The 22,712-nt window shown below is 45.3% G+C and overlaps 1 protein-coding gene across 5 annotated transcripts in view; it reads right to left on the bottom strand.

Moving 5' to 3' along the window:
• Positions 1 to 2,613: 2,613 nt before the first annotated feature.
• LOC124789890 (E3 ubiquitin-protein ligase RNF34) overlaps positions 2,614 to 22,712 on the bottom strand; it is a 93,861-nt gene continuing 73,762 nt past the window's right edge. For all 5 annotated transcript variants that reach the window (XM_047257765.1, XM_047257928.1, XM_047257845.1 and 2 more), the window contains 2 exons: positions 9,200 to 9,380; positions 2,614 to 2,979 (listed from right to left, as the gene is read on the bottom strand). In XM_047257765.1, the coding sequence (XP_047113721.1) occupies positions 2,804 to 2,979; positions 9,200 to 9,380 (357 nt within the window). In that variant the 3' untranslated portion in view covers positions 2,614 to 2,803. The remainder of the gene's footprint in view (positions 2,980 to 9,199; positions 9,381 to 22,712) is intronic.

Here is a 22,712-nt window from a genome sequence, read left to right as displayed (position 1 = left end):
ATACGACTGTACATGAGAACTGCAGAAGGACTTGAGGCTTCCTTTTCCACTTCTGGATGAACAGGAAGGAAACTGACCCAAAATTCTTCCAGCCACATTTGTTGCAAACTGTTCTTTAGCACTCTAATCAGTTTAATAGCATCATCCTGTATTTCATCAGCATTTGCATGCACATCAGCTACAAAAGATGATTGGTACTCTTCCTATTATACCCTGCCAGTCTTCTGAAGACAAATGAGGAACTTTTCTTGAGGCTGTTCCAGGTGTTCACTGACGACCACTTTCCAGTCGTTGACATTGCGCTGTTGTCTATATGGAAGTTCACTGTATTGAGAGAACGATGAAAAGTTAGTAATGGGAGCACCTAGTGATGCTTCAGTAAATTTGCCTTTTCCAAGAAGGCCCTTATGGCATCACTGGCATCCACTATTGTGGTGTTTCTACTTTGTAGTTTCAGTCAGGTGATTCATGATTTCAAAGAAGCTTGCAAGGTATGCTGTGGAAAATATAAAGCAGACATTAGTGAATGAATGCTGCTCGGCTTTCCCTCGACTCAAAAGAAATAGTTCTACCTCTGATTTCAATTCATACAGCCCACTAACCATATTGACCTTTCAAAGCCGCCAGACTTGTACGAAAGATTAATGACAGATGTTCAGCACTGATCAAGAGACAGACTAGGAAAAAATGTGTTTTCAGAATAATCGACTTAATTATATTAAATACACTGATAGCCTCTTTCAGTGCAGTGTTCAGCTTCTCACATAATTTTAGAAGCTAGGGCTTGCCTGTGGATCTTACAGTGAGAACCAATAAGATTATATTTATTTATTTGGCAATACTTAGGAAGCTACAAAGTGAACCTAACATAGCTTGTGCTCTATCAGTACAAATTCCCATAACTGTCCCAAGACAAACCATTTTGAACCAATGATTCACTAATGGTGGAAAGTAAGTCCCAAACTTTTGATGTTTCCAGGTTTTCAGGTAACAATAGTTCTACCATTACTTTCTTCTCGTCCATAAACCGGCAGTACACTATTAAGTGACGTCGTTGAAGATATAATCACACTGCAAGGCAAAAAATAGAAATATTTTCAGACTTAACTAGCTGTTCTTTCACATTCAGTGCCATTTCTTCAAGCCTACATTGCACACTGTTGTTTGAAAGATGTATGTCATCCATTTTTCACTCTTTTCTCCAAAACCAATTCTTGTTGCTTTAAAAATGGAAGATTTGTATACATCTCACCAATTCTGTGTGTGTGTGTGTGTGTGTGTGTGTGTGTGTTTTATTTTTTTATTTTTTTTATTTACATAAAAAGGGAAATATCAAATGATTCTTCAATAACTTTCTCATTTTCCTGCTGAAAGATCCCAGTCGAGTCTAGTTTCATGCAATTTAACTGACCATGTTAGGTTCACTTTCTGGTTTCCTAAGTATTTCCAGAAAGAAAAATCCTGATCCTATTAGCCCTCACTAAGATCCACATACTATCTTTAGCTTCATACACTTCACCTGAGGAACTGGATGCTGCACTGAAAGTGCAAGTCAAGTGCAGTGAAAACTCTTTTTGCAAGAAAAAGCTTTTTTTATATTTTTCAATGCCAAATGAGATGTTAGATGATGTTCCAGATGTAGAGCCTGCCACGAGTTGTTACTGAGGACATTATAACATGGAACTTTGCGTTTCAAAGAATGTGAATCCATACTTTGTGTATTCATTATACAGTCTTCTTGTAGTAAACTTTTCACTCAACATACAAAACCAACTGCAGTACTGTACACTTCTACAGAGAACAACAGGCATGAGAGTTAAGAATGCAGAGCACAAACTGAAGAATGTGTTCAGTCAGCAATAATTTGGTGATGCATGGGGATGCTGCTACAAACTCTACAAACTGTAATAAGACTGTAAAATTTTGATTCATCTGAACTGTCTGCAACAACGTACAAATCTCTTGCCTCATTATTTTGGTGGGTTCAGCTGCTGGCCTTAGTGTTGTGTGCGACTAAATGCTAGGACATATAACGAGCTAATTTTTGAACTGAGCAATTCATTTGCCCATCCTCCACAAGCAGGTACTTGGTTCCTTTGTCAGGTGATGTGCTCAGGTAAAGGAATACTTAAGTGTGTCTGCACTAAATGTCTTGACATTAGATGAGTTTACAAATAACAACCTTTCAAGTTTTAAGCAGCTTTGCAAAACACACTGTTTCATAGCTACGAGAACAGTGTGTGGCTCTCCACCAATTATTCCCTCTTGCATGGAACTGCATCATAAAATTAACACAGGCATCTTGTTCCTTTATCAATAATCTGCTTAAAGAAATTGAGATTTTTCCCTTCTAATCATTACTTTGTTGCAGAAATCTATTCATCCAGTGCTCCTGTAAGAGTCACAATATAATAATAATAATAATAATAATAATAATAATAATAATAATAATAATAATAGCTGTATGAACACATGGGCAGAGTAACGTGCTTCACCAAAAGACGAAAGTAAGGAAATATAGGTCTATTTCAGTTTTGTTCTTATTAAATCTGACATGCACAATGTACACATGCTTATAGTTGATACACAGTTTTAATTCATCCAGTCATTTATTGGTAACAAAGTACACGGCCTTCTAAGCTACTGGTAATAGAAATACTAGTTTACAATGTTTTTTTTATTGTTTTTAAAAGCACATATCTTTAGTTATCTCAATACACACAAAAACTTTTCCTTTTATGTAATACTAAAATTCACACACATAAAAAGTAAATTTTTGTAACAGTAAATATAAAATTACCACTTATGCTCGAAAAGTTCGCACAACTCTCACAACAAATTGCCGGCAAATAGGACACTCGCTTAGTTGCTTTCCACATTTCATACAAGTAGCCATATGTCCACATTCCAAAATAACACATTCAATAGGAGCATCCATACATATTTTGCATAATTCTTGAAGGCTCAAATTGTCCAACTCTGTTAAGACAGAATAAATGTATATCAGAACCAAACTACTTTACACGTAAAAGATTTAAAGTACTGCATTTTACATAAAAATAAAATATTATTTTCCTTTTAGTTTACTACTTAAAATTAATAAAATACTTTACCTTGTAACCCAACTGAGATTTATTGTGAATTTGTGACCTACCAGGTTAATAGTTGTAGATCAAATGATAAAACCCACCCTCACGAATAAAACGTAAAACTAAAGCTGCTGTTGAGGCATTTTCACCCAACACTGAAGGTAGGATACTGGGAAAGTTAAAAGCCCGCCACACAGCACCTAAAAGTGGGCAGTCCAACAAGAGGTCGACGACAGTCATTTGTGAGCCACAGAGACACCAAGGTGGTCCTCGCAACGGAGGAGGTTACCATGCGACAGAACCAGCAGAGGACAACTGATTCCCTGCGAGAGGGATGCATGGAAGACTTGCGCACATTTGTAGTCTCCTCAATGACATGCAGATTGTTGTGCGTACTGTTATGCCATTCTGTCTCCCAAAGCCGAAAACACCTGCTGCGTAAGACAGAATGGAGGTCAGTTTCAGAGATGCCTATCTCTAGAAGCAGTTTCTGTGTAGCCTGTTTGGCCAGCATGTCGGCGTGTTCAATGCCTGAGATTCCGACATGTCCTAGGGTCCACATAAACACCACTGAACGATGGGACCATTCCAGAGCATAGATGGACGCTACCAAAGGATGGGGAAGGAAGCTCCCGTCGCTAGGCGAACGCCACAGTGGTGCTCTGGATCGAGTAAACACAACGCTGATGGCGCTGCCGAACCGTAAACCAGACTCCCATAGTCAAGGCGGGATTGAACAAGGGCTCAGTAGAGCTGCAGCAGTGTAGAGCTATCTGCACCCCAGTTGGTGTTGCTCAGGCAGCGGAGGGCAGTGAGGTGCTGCCAGCAGTTCCCCTTAAGCTGACTAAGGTGAGGTAGCCAAGTCAATCGGTTGTCAAAAACCAGTCCTAAGAATTGATGTGTCTCCACTACAGTGAGTGGATCATCATTAAGGTAAAGTTCTGGTTCTGGATGAATGGTGCGATGCCTACAGAAATGCATTACACACGACTTTGTGGATGAAACCTGGGAGCCATGGGCTAGAGCCCATGAACGCGCCTTGTGAATGGCTCCCTGTAGGAGCAGCACAGCAACACCAGTACTTGAGGAGCAGTATGAAATGCAGAAGTCATCCACATACAGAGAAAGTGAGACCATGGTCCTACAGCTGCTGCTAGACCATTAATAGCCACTAAAAATAGAGAGAAACTCAATATGGAGCCCTGCAGAATGCTGTTCTCCTGAATATGGGGTGGGAGGGGGAGGGGGGGGGGGGGGGGGGGAGACTATGGGAGGCACCGACTAAGACACGGTAAGTACGGAGCGACAGGAAGTTTTGGATAAATATCAGGAGCGGGCCCCAGAGACCCCACTCATACAATGTGGCAAGGATATGATGTCACCAGGTCATGTCGTATGCTTTACATAAGTCAAAAAAGACAGCCACCAGATGTTGGTGTCTGGAAAAGGCTGCTCGAATGGCAGGCTCTAAGGACACAAGATTATCAGTGATATAGCGAATCTGGCGGAAGCCACCTTGACACGGAGCCAGTAGGCCACATGACTCCAGGTCCTGACCCAACCGCCAATACACCACACTTTTTAGCAGCTTACAAAGAAAGTTGATGAGGCTGATGGGCCAGTAACTATCCACATCAAGTGTGTTTTGACCGGGTTGAGCACCAGAATGATGGTGCTCTCATGCCATTGTGACAGAAAGACGCAATCACACCAGATCTGGTTGAAGATGACGAGGAAATGTTGCTTGTAGTCAGACGAAAGATGTTTGATCATTGACTGTGGATCCGATCCGGATCCGGTGCTATGTTGAGGCTATGTGCAAGGACGCTGAGGAGCTCCAACTCTGTAAATGGGACGTTATGGGGTTCACTGTGGCATGAAGTGAACGAGAGGACATTCCTTTCCATCCACCGATTGAGGGTGCAACAGGCTGGGAGGTAGTTCTCCAACGTACAGGCTCAAGCATAGTGCTCAGCAAAGTACTCAGCAATCACGTTTGCATTGGTAGACAACATGCCACTGATGTTAATGCCAGGGACACCTGTTGGGGGTCTGGTACCCAAAACCATGACTGATCTTCGTCCAGACTTGGGAAGGTGATGTATGGCACCCAATGGTCAACATGTACCTCTCCCAACACTCCTGTTTCCGTCTTTTTATAGGCTGACGAATGCGGGCATGGGGCCGCTTAAGGACTATTAGGTGCTCTAAGGAAGAGTGCTGCTTATGTTGCTGTAGGGTCGACATTCATTGTGTCTGAGGGCCCAGAGAGATCTAGGTCCTTAGCAGACACCAGAATCTCCATCTCATCCTCAGACGCAAAGCTTGTAGGTAGTGGTGGTGTGGGTGCCAGTGCAGTGCCTTGGTTCTTGGGGGTCTTATTTTTAGGTTTCTCTCGCTGCTCCTTAGGTTTGTCTGGCTGGGAGGGCTTCACTGATTCAATCTCAGTGACTGAGGAGGACCGTGAAGCCCTACGACCAGCTACCTTTGGTTGCTGCAGCAACTGGTGGGTGTCAGCTTTGCCACTGGTAGGAACGTGGGAAGGAAGTGACCCACGGGATCCCTTCCTGGCAAGAGGAGCGAAAGAATTCTTAATCTTCTCTGGCTGAGCAGTGGGGATAGATGACCCCAATGGTTGGGTGGGGGGGAAGGGGGGGGGGAGGAGGATGTTGCTCCTGAAGTAGGTTGTGCAGGTGCAACAGGGTGGGAAGTGCCCCCCACCATCAAGGGGCAAGTGGAGTCTAACAGCTCCGACAGCCAACTGTACACGGTGGAACGGAAGATGGTAGAACTGTTGTCATAGCGGTGGCATAGGTTGATGTCATACACAGGATGCAGCCTCTCATATTTTCTCTTAGCTTCAGTGTAGGTCAGTCAGTCCAGCGTCTTTTTTTCCATTATTGTTCTTTCTTCCTTTGTGGAGAATCCTGCAGTCTGGCGAGCTAGGCGAATGGTGCTCTCCACAGTTGACGCATATGGGAGATGGAGCATAAGCAGTATTGGGATGTGAAGGGCATCCACAATCTACACAGGTGACACTGGAAGCACAGCAGGAAGGATCTCCAGCACTTGAAGCACCACATCTGGAAAGGGATATATGGCTTTACGTCACAATTGTAGACCATCACCTTGACCTTCTCAGGTAATGTGTCACCCTTGAAGGCCAAGATGAAGGCACCAGTGGCAACCTGATTATCCCTTGGATCCCGGTGGACGCGCTGGACAAAATGAACACCTCGCCGTTCTAAATTGGCACGCAGCTCATTGTCAGACTGCAAAGGAAGGTCCCTGTGAAATATGACACCCTGGACCATATTTAGGCTCTTATGGGGCGTGGTGGTAATGGAAACATCCCCCAACTTGTCACAGGCGAGTAGTGCCCATGACTGGGCAGAGGGTACTGTTTTGATCAAGACCGACCGACTGCATTTTGGAGAAGCCCTCCACCTCCCCAAATTTGTCCTCTAAATGCTCCACAAAGAACTGAGGTTTCATTGACAAACAAGATTCCCCATCAACTCTCATAAATACGAGGTACTGGGGTGAATAAGCTTTGTTGCCATCCTTAGCCTGGCATTCCTCCCATGGTGTGGCCAGGGGAATGATATGGGGTCGTATTTCTTAGCATTGAAGTTAGATCTTGACCACTTAGAGACTGCTGGTGTCAAACACCAGCAAGAGAAGACATACTACCCTTCAAGCATGTCATCTACCCTGATACTACCCACTGCGACCAGGGGCCCTCCCCATAGGTGCCACACAGCCACAGTAAAGGCCACCTCGCAGGATGGCCATTGCCGGGAGTGCCGATGCCCCAGGGTGGCGGGCATCTACTCCTTGGCATACGTGGGGAGTTAACGGCGCAGGCACCAGCAGAGCAACCCTTGTGTGGTCAGGGGACTGTAACCAACAGAGTACAGGGCAGCTCCACCACGACTGACTGTGCAGAAAGCGCTACTGCACAGAGGATGGAGGAAAACCCAGGAGGGTAACCTCCACCAACAGCTGGAGAATTAGCCGAAGTGCAGATCCACATCGACGAAGGATGTGAAAAGTCTCAGCGCACGATTGACACTATGCACCATGTAAGGTGCCCTTCCCGAATTGGCTCGCTCTTCAGGAAATTTTGAAAATGGAGGTCAAACCCTACAGGAGACCATCAAATAAAGGCTGAAATGTGAGAGACTCCTTTTAGTCACCTCTTACGACAGGCAGGAATACCTTGGGCCTATTCTAATGCCCGGACCCGCAGGGGGGAGCAAACTTAATAAAAGCAAATCTGAAAGTTTCACCATATGTTTCTGAAATTTGTCTGCCTCACATTCATACAACAATAGTAAGAACAACAGTGATGCGCAATCTGTATTAATTGAACAATATACGACCACTGTAAATGCTGATATAATTTGCTTAGAGAAGATATAATTTATTTAGGAAACAAGAAGCAAAGGAACATTATGAAAGTAATTTGGATAATCTATTAACTTCTCACACTTTCACTTTCACTATCCTGTCTTCATAATATGGTGCAATGTTCTAAACACACTATGTGATCCAAAGTATTCGGACTCTGGCTGAAAAGACTTGCAAGTTTGCGGCATCCTCCATCGGCAATACTGGAGTTCAATTTGGTGTTGGGCCACCCTTAGCATTGATGACAGCTTCCACTTTCACAGGCATACGTTCAATCAGATGCTGGAAGGTTTCTTGGGGAATGGCAGCCCATTCTTCAAGGAGTGCTGCACTGAGGAGAGAGATCGATGTCGGTCAGCAGACCTGACACAAAGTCTGTGTTACAAAACGTCCCAAAGGTGTTCTAAATTATTCAAGTCAGGACTCTGTGCAGGCCAGTCCATCACAGGGATGTTATTGTCATGTAACTACTCCGCCACAGGACGTGCATTATGAACGGTTGCTCGATCGTGTTGTAAGATGCAATCGCCATCTCCGAATTGCTCTTGAACAGTGGGAAGCAAGGAGGTGCTTAAAACATCAATGTAGACCTGTGCTGCGATGGCGCCACTCAAAACAAGGGGGTGCAAGTCCCCTCCATGAAAAACACAACCACACCATAACACCGCCGCCTCCAAATTTTACTGTCAGCACTACACACTCTGGCAGATGACATTCACCAGGCATTTGCCGTACCCACACCATGCCATTGGATCGCCACATTGTGTACCATGATTCGTTATGCCAAGAAATGTTTTTCCATTGTTCAATCGTCCAATGTTTACACTCCTTACACCAATCGAGACATCGTTTGGCATTTACAGATGTAATGTATGGCTTACAAGCAGCCGCTTCACCATGAAATCCAAGTCTGATTGCCTCCTGCCTAACTGTCTTAGTACTTACAGTGGTTCCTGATGGAGATTGCAATTCCTGTGTGATGGTCCAGATAGATGTCTGCCTACTACACATTACAACCATCTTCAACTGTTGGCAGTCTGTCAGTCAACAGGTGAGGTCGGCCTGTATGCTTGTGTGTTGTAGGTGTCCTTCACGTTTCGAGTTCACTATCACATCGGAAACAGTGGACCTAGGGATGTTCAGGAGTGTGGAAATCTTGCATACAGACCTATGACCCAAGAAACACCCAATCACCTGACCACATTTGAAGCCCATGAGTTCCGTGGAGTGCCCCATTCTGTTATCTCATGATGTGTAATGATTACTGAGGTCACTGATATGGAGTACTTGGCAGTAGGTGGCAGCACAATGCACCTAACATGAAAAACATATGGTTTTGGGGTGTCCGGATACTTTTGATCATATAGCGTATTACACACAATGTCCTTATAACTGAAGGACACTGGGAGTAAAAGGCTTCTCAATAGTTCACAACAGAAAAATAGGAAAATACAAAAATGATGTCAGCCTTCCATCCCTGGGGTATGACGCTGCCTCAAAGGTAATGGGATGCATAATGCCTAAGTATCTGAATTACAGTTCTAAAACTAACAGCAACATTGACATCATTGTGCAAGAAACTAATTACCTTAATATCTATGACAAATTGAAAATTAGTTTGATTATGCTAAGAAGCTCAAGGTTGAAAGGAAAGAAACATTTATTTTTTATCACAAAATCAACTTATTATACAGTACCTGTTCTTGATTTGTGATTATCGTGCCAGAGACGAGACAAGCGTTCTATTAATTCTGATTTTTCCACACACCCTCTGAAGTCTACTCTATTCAGTGACAGAATTTCCTTTATTTGCTTCACGGAAAGTTTTTCCATCTCTTCGGCACTTTTTATATCTTCAAGAGATATTCCACTGCAGGCCTAAAAGGAAAAAATGTGAATGTCTAACAAATATGTTTAGATTTAGAGAATGAGTAAACACAAGGTGCATCAGTGCTCTGGATGAGATGAGGAGTGTGGATGTCTCTCTGTTGATGCTCCCGCGTAAATGGTTTGTGAAGATGAGGGGAAAATAGAGATTCGAGTGGCCAAGATGTGCTATCACCCCAGAAATTATTCCAAAAGTGCATAAAATTGTCATGGAGGATCATTGGCAAAGTTAGAGCAACCGCTGAAGCTATAGGGATGTTATCTGAACAGGCATATCACATTTTAACAGTGGAATTTTGTACGTGAAAATTATCTGCTAGATGGGTGCCGCAATTCAACCAGCAACACATCAGAATGGAAATGTCAAAAAAATATCGGACCCATTTTCGGAACAACCAAAAGGATTTTTTTGCACTGGTTTATGACAACAGATGAAACTTGAGTCCACTACTATACCTCAGTGACGAAACAACAGTCAAAGCAGTGGAAACATATTGATTCACCACCACGAAGAAACTAAATGCTATGCAACTGGCCAGAAAGGTCATGACATCAGTTTTCTGAGATATGTTCTAAATTCTGCTGATGGATTATCTTCTCACTGTTCAAATAATACTACAGCAAAAGACATGCGATACTGGCAAAGCGAGAAAGGAAATAGGGAAGTCACCAGACGGGTATGCCGGGGCTCTGCACGCATCAGTAAATGTTCCCCCTACAATTGTCCCACCCCTCATCCGTAACAGTCAACCGCACCCACTATTCAACAGACTGCAACACCTACAACAGAAAACTGGATGCAGCAGAAAGAAGGCAAACTGAATCTGCACTACCAAGGAAACGGAAATGGGGCGAGGAGGGGGAGGGAGGAAGGAGGATTCCACCAAGATACGAGCTACCGTCTGGAAGGCTCATTACATACAGTAAAACTAAGGGTTAACCTGATATGACCAATGTGAAGTCGACAAAGGAGTGTGGAGTCCTGCTGGGAGAAGCAGGAGGAAGAGTACCACACTCAGTAGTCTCCTCACTTTTGCAGAGTTTGTTAGATGGGACAGTAGTCCACCAGACGTCACTGCATTTCCAAGCAAGCAGAATCTCATGTGCACATGCAAATTAGCACCTGGTATTGGCAAGTAAGTGCTCCTCTAGTCAAATGATGGGCCAGTTCATTTCCTGGGATACCAACAGGACTTAGGACTCTGAGAAAGACAACTGGCCAGACAACACGACGGAGATCAGTGAGAAGGTCATAAATAATGGAGACCGAAGGGTGGCAACAATAGCATTGGTCAATAATGCGGGAGACTGCACATTGAGTCAAAACATATTAAAAGATGGTAAATTGAGGTCCGTTTAATAGAATGGAGGGCTCTGATAATAGCTCTCAGCTCTGCTGTAAACACACTATGTGTGTCTGAAAAGTACCCGTGACCAAGATCATCATCCAATGGTGGACTGGATCAAACAGTTTCAAAGTTGAAGGAGACACCGAGCCACAAACCTGGCAATCCTAGACCAGATGGGACGAAACCAGGGCCAAGTAAACACTGATAAGGTTAGCATGAACCAAACCCCAAGACGTGTGGGCAAGAAAGCAGAGAGCTTTAAACTTCCACATGCAGCTATCTTCAGGTGATGAATCTGGGCAGCCAATCAACTTTTGGTAAAGTTCCAGGTCACGATGGACCATGATATGATGGCAGAAGTTATTGACTTTCATTTTCGTAGGAGACAACTGGGAAGCACAGGAAAGAGCTCATGCCGAGGGCTACTGGATGGCACCTCAGAGCTAGCATGCAGTAGAGGCTACCAACTGGGAGCTGTACCAAATGCAAAAACCATCAATATACAGCACATTGATGACCAGTGGCCCAACACATGTCACTAGCCCACTGATAGTAAAAGGAAGAGTGTGACACTCAACACAGAGCTTTGTGAGATGCTCTTATCTTGGACCCGTGAGGAGTTGAGTGAACTGCCAACTCTAACCTGGATCAACCGATGGACAAAAGTTTTTGAATAAAAATTGTTAGTTGGCCTCGAAAGTTCCAGTCACGGATGAAAGTTAAATGTGATGATGCCAAGCAGTGTCGTGCAGGTCAAAAAAGACATTGATAAGGTATTGGTGTTTAGAAAAATCCTGTTAGACTACAGCTCCCAACCTTAGCAGTTTCCTCACAGAAACTCCCACAAAGATAGGGGGACAAAAGGCTCCACATTTCGAGAACTCAGCATAATCTGTGGGCAACCATCCTCTCAAGTAGCTTACTGAGTATGTCAGTCAGTCTAATCAGCCAGTAACAGTCAAGAGGTGCTGTGTTCTTGCCTGGCTTCAGGACTGAGACAACTCTGTCATCTCGTCATCATGAGAGGAAGGCACCTTGGAGCTAAATACAGTTAAAGACCATGAGTAGATGTTGCATTTGGGGAACATTCAAGTGTTGGACCATCTGACTGAATTGAATCAGGGCTTGGGGCTGTGTCTTGGAACAAGCCAAGAGTATCACATAGTTCCCAGTTCATTACAGGATTCAGATTGGTGGAGAATGAAACATAATAAGATGTCTTCAACTTGTCACTTCTGCAGTAGGTACCTAGATAGGGAGATGAAGCCAAAGCTACCGCAAAGTGGGTTGCAAGGTGTTCTGCAAGAATGGATGAATCAGTACACAGACCACCCTGTAGGACAAGACCTGGCATAGCTGTTGATCATTGATGGCCCATAAAACCAAGGAGCTGAGGAGTTAGGAGAGGTATTAGCAAGGAGCTAACACCTTAGATAAAGAGGCACATGTTCCCAGGGAGAAGAGAGAGAGCAGTTTCAGCACTCCTCCTTACTGCATCTGATTAGATAGCAAGCCTCAGTATGAAGTAACTTGAAAGTTATAAAGCTGATCTGCGATGGATGTCTTTTCAATCATTGTAGGGCTCAGCGGTGATCCTGAATAGCTATTGCAATGTCTTTGGTCTATCATGGCACCAGCCGATGGATGGGGGTGAGGGGAGGAGGAGGGGGGGGGGGGGGGCTGGGTTGAGAACTGTAGAAAGGGGAATAGAAGTTACGGCAGTGTGGATGATCGGAACGGAGATGCTTTGCACAACACAGGCATCGAATGTAACACCAGAGGCATACGAAGGCCAGATGCCTCTGAAGTGCCGAACATGGCAGTCAGTCAGTCTGGTGATGGCAAGGAAACTAAAGTATCACCAAGAAGTGGTCACTGTCACAAATGTCATCATGTAGTGAGCAATGTACAGAAGCCGCAAGATTGGGTGAAGAGACCATTAGATAAATAGCTGAAAAAGTGCCATGGATGGCACTGAAATGTGTAGGAGAACCATCATTGAGGAGAAACAGACCACGGTCTGAAGTGCTACTCCCCCACAAGGGGTGGTGTGTGCTGAAGACTCCAAGTAGGAGAAAAGGGTGGGCAAGGAGCGGGGGTAATAGTTTGATTAATGTGGTCAGTTCAACATAAGGAACTGACCTGCCTGGAAGTAGGGAAAGACTGCAAATGGTAATAGCTTAAGTCTTTTGCACCTGCACTGCTATTGCCTCGAACTAGTTGCAAAGGAGGGTCTATTCACTGACACATCTGTACAAACTCCAGGTACAGACATCTTCAGATGCTCTTTCAGGACCAGCATGGTTCCGACAGAATGTGCAATGACAGAGCATTGGAGAACAGTCATCAATGAAGTGCATTTCTAGGAGAGCAATGCAAACTACAGAAGAAAAGCAAATACGATGATGTAGCTCTGGCAGGTTAAAGTAGTATGCATTACAATTCCACTGAATGGTTGTATGAATGGTGGCCAGGTCAGGTGTGAAAGGGACAGGAGGACTGGACACGCTGCAGTTCACTGTGTGTCACCAATGGGGATGCAACCACATCCACAAACATCAGCTCAGATTCCAAATGTGTGGGGTGATCAGCACCTCCAGGGGCACCAAAGGAGCCTTGCCCCAATTCTCCCCCTCTTCCTCCTCCGTAACCTTTGGTGAGCAAAGTTTTGTACGTCCATCCTTGTGACTGGAGGCCAGGGGGAGTATGGCCATTTCTTATTTTAAGAAAATGAAACCACCTACAACCGTCCTTATGATGTCACCTATTGTATGGCTTCAAGTTTCAGCACTTCAGTGCACCATCTTCAGGCCTTAGCTGATGCTGAAGGGGTTAACACCATCCATATACACGATGTCTCAGTGGCTAACATAACTGGTTTACGCAGACTAACCTGTAACTGTAATGATGTCTCTCCAACCATCAACTGTCAACTGCAGATCAGTCATGCGAACTCAGCCACCAACAGTGTGATCTCTGCATGGTCAGGGGACTACCACTGTGCAGGTAATTGGCTGTACAGTTATTCATCAGTTAACGCTACTTCGTCAAGACATAAAGTAAGGTTTTTCAAAATTGGTCTATTCTCAACGATTGATCAAAACTGGTTTCAAGATTCTGCAACAACATGGCTTGGCAACACGCACAGTCCCTGACCCGTCTCTGCCATCACACCTAAGCAAACATCATCCCCTCCACAATGCCCTAAATGCGTCCCCTGTCCCCTACCCCCAGGTGTAGAGCCACCTCCTGATGTGATGCACATTATAATCAGTCCAAACCTTGAAGATCAACTGCACACACTTGTACATACGAAGTAATCAAGGGGAGCAAGTTACCCTGATATAACAGGCATTTACATTGACATTAAGTTCCTAGGTCTTGGCAAAGCTACTACTGTTTTATGCATTTGTGTCATCAGACACAATAAATCTTATGCATACACCAAGAGAATTACATCAACCAGTGCGTGTCAGATTGCAACCCTATACTGACTTCACTCAACAATAACCAAGTGCTTACATATGAGTTCCAAAAGAAAAGCAAATGAAGAACACTTTAAGAGAATTCCTTATCATGGAGCAGCAGTTGGTCTGATTTATTTATTTAGCATCCAATAGATGACACATGTGATAAAGGATTTGTCATTTGATTACAAGTAACACATAACACATACACATAATAAATGGACAGTAAAACAAATTACATACACATAGTACGTAAGTAGTGTACAAGAACTTATTACACAAAAGCAGAAGTATGTGCTCATGATAAACAATTACAGATCATGAACTATGCCTTATACACAAAATGTATTATGGATATTTAACAAATTTTTCATAAGTAACATAATTACGAAGTTTAAAACATAATTAAATTAGTTTAAATAAAAAAAAATAAGTACAGGTTTCAATCCACAGTCTGAGACAGGTATTCAATTACACTGTAGTAGCATTTTTCCATCAAGTATTTTTTACTTCATGCTTGAAATTATTTTTGCCTTTCAATTCTTTAATTTGAGATGGAAGTGCATTTAAAAGCTTTATTCCTAAGTGGCTAACATGTTTCTGACTTCTAGTTTTTGCTACATAGGGAATGTGGAAGTCTTTACAATACCTTGTATTGTGATAATGGTAGCTTGAGTTGGTTTGAGATTGCAATTATTTTTACTGATCATTTCCAGGTATTTAAATATATATTTCGATGGTATTGTCAGTATCTTTAGTTGTCTGAATAAGGGTCTACAGTGAGTTTGTGGTGGGCTGTGTGTCATGATATGAATAGCTCTTTTTTGCATAGTAAAAATGTCAGTCTTGACCTGGTTTTACCCAAAAACTTATGCCATAGCTTGCAACTGATTGGAAATAACTAAAGTACACCGCTCTAATACATTTCTTCCTACATACCTTTGATATTATTCTTAATGCAAAACATGCTGAGCTAAGTTTCTGAGTAAGATATACACTGTGTTCATTCCAGTTTAAATCTTGGTCAATTCACATACCCAGAAACTTTGTGGTGCACACTTTTCCTATTTGTTTGCTATCCAGCATAAGGCACATATTTTCCCCCTGACACTTGCTTTCATATTGTATAAAGTTTGTTTTCTTTGTATTTAATGTCAGCTTATTTGAACAAAACCATGACTGTATGTATGAGAGCATTTTTTCTGCTGTAGTACACAGTGATTCTTTTATATCACTAATTATGATACTCGTGTCATCTGCAAATAGTAGAATTTTGGTTGGTTGTTTGAAGTTAAAGGGACCAAACAGCAAGGTCATCAGTCCCTTGTTTCAAATAGACTCCATTCTGCTAACGGGACATCTCAGAAAAGTCAGAACAATAAAACGGAAAAAGGGGAAACGTAAAAGGGCAGTCACGTTGTCATTAGTAAAAACAAATGAGGGAAGTTGGCAAGAGAACGAACCCAACACTATGCTGAAGCAGCATAGGCAAGACCACCTGTGACTTAAAAGGTACAACTGCTATAATGCAGAAAGTACATATGGGAATAGAAAAACTAACCAAGCCTTAAAAAGAAGGGGTAAAAACAGAGTAAAAGGGGAAGAAAAGAGGATTCCGGTCAGGGAGGTGAATCGGGAATCTCTGAACACTGCCTACAGTGGGAGACACCCAAACACTCACCGCCCTGCCCCAACACCAGAGGGAGATTAAAAACTTTAAAACTGAGAATAAAAACCACTCTCCCGGAGGAAACCTAGAACCAGAAAGACCATCCGGGAATCGTCAGCCAACATCAAAAGTAAAGTGTGGGGGGAGTCTGTACTTAGCACGCAGAGCCAAAAGAAGGGGGCATTCAACCAAAATGTGGGCCACTGACTGGAAGGCTCCACAACCACATAGCGGGTGTGGCTCATCACGCAAAAGGAAACCATGGGTCAGCCTGGTATGGCCAATGCGGAGACGACACAGTGTGGTCGAGTCCTTGCGGGAGAGGCGAAAGGAAGAACGCCATGGGCCTGGATTCACCTTAATTGCACGAAGTTTATTAGACAGTGGAGTAGCCTCCCAAGAATTGGCCCATGACTGTGCAAAGTGGGATTTGATGTGAAGCCGTAAATCCGCTGCAGGAGGGGTTACAGAAAACAGGGGTAAGTAACTGCTCCCCCAGCCAAACGATCAGCGAGCTCATTACCTGGGATACCCACATGGCCCGGGACCCATAGGAAGTCAATGGAACAAGCAGCACGGTGAAGATCAGCGAGATGGTCATGGACGGCAGAGACCAAGGGATGGCGCGAAAAACACCGGTCAATAGCAAGAAGGTCACTCATCGAGTCCGTACATAACAAAACGCGGATGTGTTGGGATTGTTTAATAAAGGTAAGGGCCCGGGAAATTGCCATCAATTCCGCAGTAAACACCCCACATGAGGGTGGCAGCAGATGATTTTCCGTTCCAACAAAGGACGTGAAGGCATACCCAACATGATCAGCAGATTTAGAGCCATCAGTGTAAAAAAACAACAGCATCCCGAAACTCCCATAAAATTTGGCGGAAAAAGGAACGGAACACCACCGGGGGGATGGAATCTTTCGGACCGCGGCGGAGATCCATCCGAATTCGAGGCCGAGGAACTAACCAAGGAGGGGTGGAGGGGAGGGAGCGAGGAAGACAGGACAAAGAAGGAAGCTGAAAATCCCGGTTAAGAGACGCAAGGCGCAGCCTAACCGGTAAACCCGCCCGAGGGCGGGAGTCGGGCGGGCGACGTCCATGGTCTGGGAATAGGATAGAATAGGAAGGATGAGTGGGAGAAGAACGGATAGTAAGGGCATAAGACACCAGAAGCTGGGACCGCCAAACAGAAAGGGGGGGGGATCCCAGCTTCAACCAGGAGACTATCAACAGGGCTAGTAGGGAAGGCACCGGTGGCCAAACGGATACCACGATGGTGGACTGGATCCAGCATGTGCAGTGTGGAAGGAGCAGCTGAACCATAAACTTGACAACCATAGTCCAAACGTGACAGAACTAGAGCACGATAAAGACTGAGGAGGAGGGAACGGTCCGCACCCCAAGAGGAGTGGGCAAGGAAGCGAAGGACATTGAGTTTACGGAAACATCCTACCTTCAGGAGTCTGATATGGGGCAGCCAAGTGAGCTTGTTGTCGAAAAGAAGACCCAGGAAACGAAACTGTGGAACCACAGGCAATCTTTGTGCAGCGAGATAGAGCTCTGGATCAGGGTGGACCGTAGTACGGCGACAGAAGTGGACCACCCGCGATTTTAAAGGAGAGAATTGAAACCAGTGTGAGAGGGTCCATGCAGAGGCACGCCGTATAGCCACCTGGAGCTGCCGTTCTGCAGATGGCATCGAGGAGGAACTAACCCAAATGCAGAAATCATCCACATACAGGGCAGGGGCGACCAAGGGACCGACAGAGGCCACAAGTCCATCGATAGCAATGAGGAAAAGGACACTCAAGACAGAACCCTGTGGGATGCCCGTCTCCTGGGTCCGTGGAGAACTAAAAGCAGTACCAACTCGAACTCTGAATGACCGATGGATCAGGAACTGGCGGATAAAAATCGGGAGTGGGCCCCGAAGACCCCACTGATGAAGGGTTAGTAAGATGTGATGGCGCCAGGCCGTGTCATAGGCCTTGCGAAGGTCAAAAAACACTGCAACCAAATGGCGGCGCTGGGAAAAAGCCTGCCGAACTGCGGATTCCAAGCGAAGTAAATGATCGATTGGAGATCGTCCCTCTCGAAAGCCACACTGGTAAGGGGACAATAGATCCCGAAATTCGAGGACCCAAGTGAGCCGACGGGCTACCAGCTGTTCAAGTAACTTACAAACAACATTGGTCAAACTAATTGGCCGATAGCTGTCAACAGATAGGGGGTTCTGACCAGGCTTAAGGACAGGAACCACAATGCTATCCCTCCACTGAGAAGGGAAGTCACCCTGGAGCCAGATACGGTTAAACACCCGAAGAAGATGGTGCCGTTGTGGAGCACTGAGATGTTGAAGCAGCTGGTTATGAATGGAATCTGGGCCAGGGGCCGTATCATGAGAAGAAGATAGAGCAGAAAGAAATTCCCATTCAGTGAAAGGTTCGTTGTAAGATTCTGACTCACAAGTGGTGAAACATAAGGTGACAGCTTCAGCCTGCTGTTTTTGATGAAGGAAAGCAGCTGGATAGGAGGCCGACACTGATGCCACTGCAAAATGGGTCACAAGATGTTCTGCGAGAACTAATGGGTCCGTACAAATGCCATCTGGGAGGTGAAGGCCTGGGAGGGTGGACTGCCGATGGCAACCTTGGAGAGAGCGAAGTGTAGCCCATACCTGTGACAGAGGGACAGTGGAACCAAGGGAAGAAACGAATCGTTCCCAACATATCCGCTTGCTCTGTTTGATTAAATAACGGGCTTTAGCGTGAAGGCGCTTAAAGGTAGAAAGGCTGGCTACGGATGGGTGCCTCTTAAAGTGTTGCAAAGCTCGACGGCGATCACGGATGGCAATGGCAATGGCCGTACTCCACCACGGGACTTGCCAACGACGAAATTGTCCAGATGAGTGCGGGACAGCGAGGTTAGCAGCGCGAACAATCGCGTCAGACACGTCACGTAGGACGTCATCAATACAACCCGACAAAGAGGGAGAAAACTCTACCTGTGCAGTGTATAGGGGCCAATCGGCGCGGTGGAAAGACCAACGAGGTAACCCGTCCATCGAGGAGCGGGAAGGGAGCGTGATAATCAACGGGAAATGGTCACTATCACAAAAGTCGTCGTGTGGCAACCAGTGTAATGAAGGGAGGAGAGAGGGAGAAGAAAGAGAAAGATCAATGGCAGAAAAGGTACCATGACCAGCACTGAAATGAGTAGGGGAGCCATCATTAAGAAGGCACAGGTCGTGGTCTGCAATAAATTGGTCTATAAGAAGACCTCGTCTAGATGGAAAGGCACTGCCCCACAAAGGATGATGAGCATTAAAATCCCCAAGGAGGAGGAAGGGAGGAGGAAGGGAGGAGGAAGTTGCTGAAGAAGGGTGGCTAAGGCAGCTGGTGTAAGAGTCCTGTCAGGAGGGAGATAAAGATGCAAACTGTGACTGCAGAGTCTAAGTGGACCCTAACAGCAACCGCTTCCAATGTAGTTTGGAGAGGAATCCACGTGCTAGCAATGTCTGTACGGACCAACGTACAAACGCCACCAGAAGCCCGCAAGGGTCCGACCCGATTTCGACAGAAAACACTGAACCCACGGAGGGTCGGTGAGTGAGCATCAGTAAAATGAGATTCCTGGAGAACCACACAAGCTGCTGAGTAGGATGAAAGAAGGGATTTCAATTCCGGAAGGTGACGATAGTAGCCATTACAATTCCATTGGAGAACCACAGAACGATGGTTTAAATGAGGGCTGAACACGCTAAATCCAGTCATACCGCCGGGTCCCCACCCATCACCAACAAGGAGGGGGCGACATCCATAAACGACAGGTCAGAATCCGGTTGTGAAGTCGGGGAAGGGACCTCCGGTGACACCAGAGGCTCTTTGTCCCGGGACTTATGTTTCTTCTTCTTTTCAGGCTGAGACTGAGGAGGGCTGTGTGGCATAAAGGAGCCAGCTGCAGCAAGATCAGTAACAGAAAGAGACCGGGCGACCTGGGGGCCGAGAGACCGCGGCTCTCGCGGTCGCCGCGCTGCAGCAGACCTTTGACCTGGAAGGTGCCGGGAAGGGGCATCCCGGGAGAGGCGCCCATGACCGGCAGACGCCGAAGGAGTGGGACACTTTTCCGGCTGGGGAGGGGGAGCAGCGCCCAGAGGAGAAGGTGTGGGAGCCGCAGGGGAGGGGGGAAGGAGAGGGGTCCGGGATGGGGGTAAGGAAGGGGGAGGAAGGGATGAAGATGTAACCAAGGCGTAACTAGATGTCATGGACACAGGGTGCAATCGTGCATATTTCTTACGGGCCTCTGTGTAGCTTAAACGATCAAGGGACTTATACTCCTGTATCTTTTTTTCTTTCTTATAGACTGGGCAATCTGCTGAACGTGGAGAATGACTACCATGACAATTTACACATACAGGAGGGACTCCCCTCATGGAGTGGACATCCACAGTCACCACAGAGAGGGTCCTGGGAACAGCGAGAAGACATGTGGCCAAAACGCAAGCACTTAAAACACCGCATAGGAGGTGGGATGTACGGCTTCACATCACAGCGATAGACCATAATCTTAACTTTCTCAGGAAGGGTATCCCCTTCAAAGGCCAGGATAAAGGCACCAGTATCAATACGATTATCTTTAGGACCCTTCTGAACACGCCGAACAAAGTGAACACCCCGCCGTCCGAGATTGTCCCGAAGTTCCTCATCAGTTTGAAGGATGAAGTCCCTGTGAAAAATCACACCTTGTACCATATTTAGAGACTGGTGAGGGGTAATGGACACGGGAATTGTGCCAGGATGGGTACAGGCACGAAGGGCCGCAGATTGGGCAGCCGAAGCAGTTTTTATCAGCAACGAACCCGACCGCATCTTGCTCAGGGAGTCCACTTCGCCGAACTTGTCTTCAATGTGTTCCACAAAGAATAACGGTTTGACACTGGTGAAAGTATCTCCATCAGTCCTGGTGCAAACTAGATAACGGGGGAAAGGTTTTGCCCCTAGACGACGGGCCTGACCCTCCTCCCAGGGGGTAGCCATGGAAGGGAAGGCTGAAGGGGCAAGAGAAGCAGCACTTGAGGAATCAGTACCACGCAGAGAGACAGCCGCAGAAGAGCGGCCAGAGTTTTGGACCCGTATGCGTTTCATCTGCATAGCGTCCGCCCTGATACCACCCACTCCGATCAGGGGCTCTCCTCACGGGCGCCACCCAGCCACAGCAATGGCCGTCTGGCACGGCGGCCATTGCCGGGAGTTCCGATGCTCCAGGATGACGAGCAACCACTCCAAGGCATGCATGAGGAGGTCACAGCTCAGGTATCAGAAGTGTGATCCCTGTGTGTTCAGGGGGCTCAACCAAAAGGGTACATAGCGACCCCACCACACGAGCTGGCTACCGTGCTGGCTATGCACCCTAGCATCAGATAATGATGTAAAAGAAAAGGTGGAATGTACTAGGAGGGCGCACGTTGGAGACACTAGGTAAGGTGCTCTTCCCCAAATGGTTCACTAAGGAAGAGAAATTTTGGAATGGAGGTCAAACCCCAGAGGGGGACCAAGGAATGCCAAAAGGAGGAGATGATTACACAACGAAGCCGGAGTGTAAAACCAACAGAACCAGGAGCCAACATAAGCAAGGACACCAATAGAGGGAGAGGAGAGGGCGAGGGGAAAGGGGCATGGAGGGGAAAGGAGGGGAAGGGAAAGGAAATGCAGCCCGGGAGAGAAAGAAGGCTGCAATGGCTCGGGGCCCCGTGCTCGCCACGCACGTATCCACAAAAGAGTTGTGGATCCCCTGGGGGGAGTAGAATTTTGGCTGAGCTGTCTGGAGCCTGTACATCATTGATATAAATTAGAAATAACAATGGGCCCAGAATGCTGCCCTGTGGAACACCTATTTCAATTTGTTTTGGTTCATATATGAGTTTAAAATTGTGAAGATTGTTGGATGACCTCAGCTCAACAACTTGTTACCTGTTTTGCAGATAAGATTCAAACCATTTTTTTTACATGGTTCACGGTATCTACGGCTTTAGATAAATCTAGATTAATTCCAACAATCTGTTTATTTGACTCCAAATTTCTTACTATTTCTGTTGTGTAGTCCAAAATGGCTGTTTCTGTACTGTGCCCTGCTCGAAAACCATGTTGACTTATTTATTAGTTTATGTTTTTCTAGATATTTTGTGACCCTGGTTTTCATTAATTCCTCAAGTATTTTGGAGAAGGCTGGGAGGAGAGATATAGGTCAGTAATTTTCTATTTTATGTCTGTCACCATTTTCGTACAGAGGTATCACTTTAGAGATTTTAAGTTTATCCGGAAATATCCCTTCACTAAGGGACAAGTTTGCTATGTGCACTATAGGTTTGACAACACATGGAGCAATTTTCTTAATTATTGATAGAGGTACATCATCTAACCCAGAGGACATTTTGGATTTCAAGCATTTAATGACTTTTAGAACTTCATGCTCATCTGTTGGGATTGCCATCATGTTGTATTTACCATTGGAGTCGTCGCTGTTGGTTGTTGCTTAAATTTACTACTTAAAGTAAGGGGAATATTTACAAAATAATTGTTTACATAGTTTGCCATTGCATCTTTTTCTATGGGGATATTTTCATTATTTTTAAGATTGATTTCCTGTTCTTTAGTTTGACCCCCAGTTTCTTTTTTTACCATTTTCCACATCATTCTGGACTTGTTACTAGCCTGCCTTATCAATCTATCATTACTTAATAATTTTGCTTTTGCTATTACTTTGTGCCCAGCTGTAATCCAGGTCCCTTTGGATCCAGATGATCTATAACTCAAAAGCTTTTTTGGGAAACACATTT

Source organism: Schistocerca piceifrons, chromosome 1, assembly GCF_021461385.2.
Source record: "Schistocerca piceifrons isolate TAMUIC-IGC-003096 chromosome 1, iqSchPice1.1, whole genome shotgun sequence".
NCBI lineage: Eukaryota > Metazoa > Arthropoda > Insecta > Orthoptera > Acrididae > Schistocerca > Schistocerca piceifrons.
The sequence above is the reverse complement of the archived record's forward strand: the minus strand, read 5'-3'. Positions and strand labels throughout refer to the sequence as shown.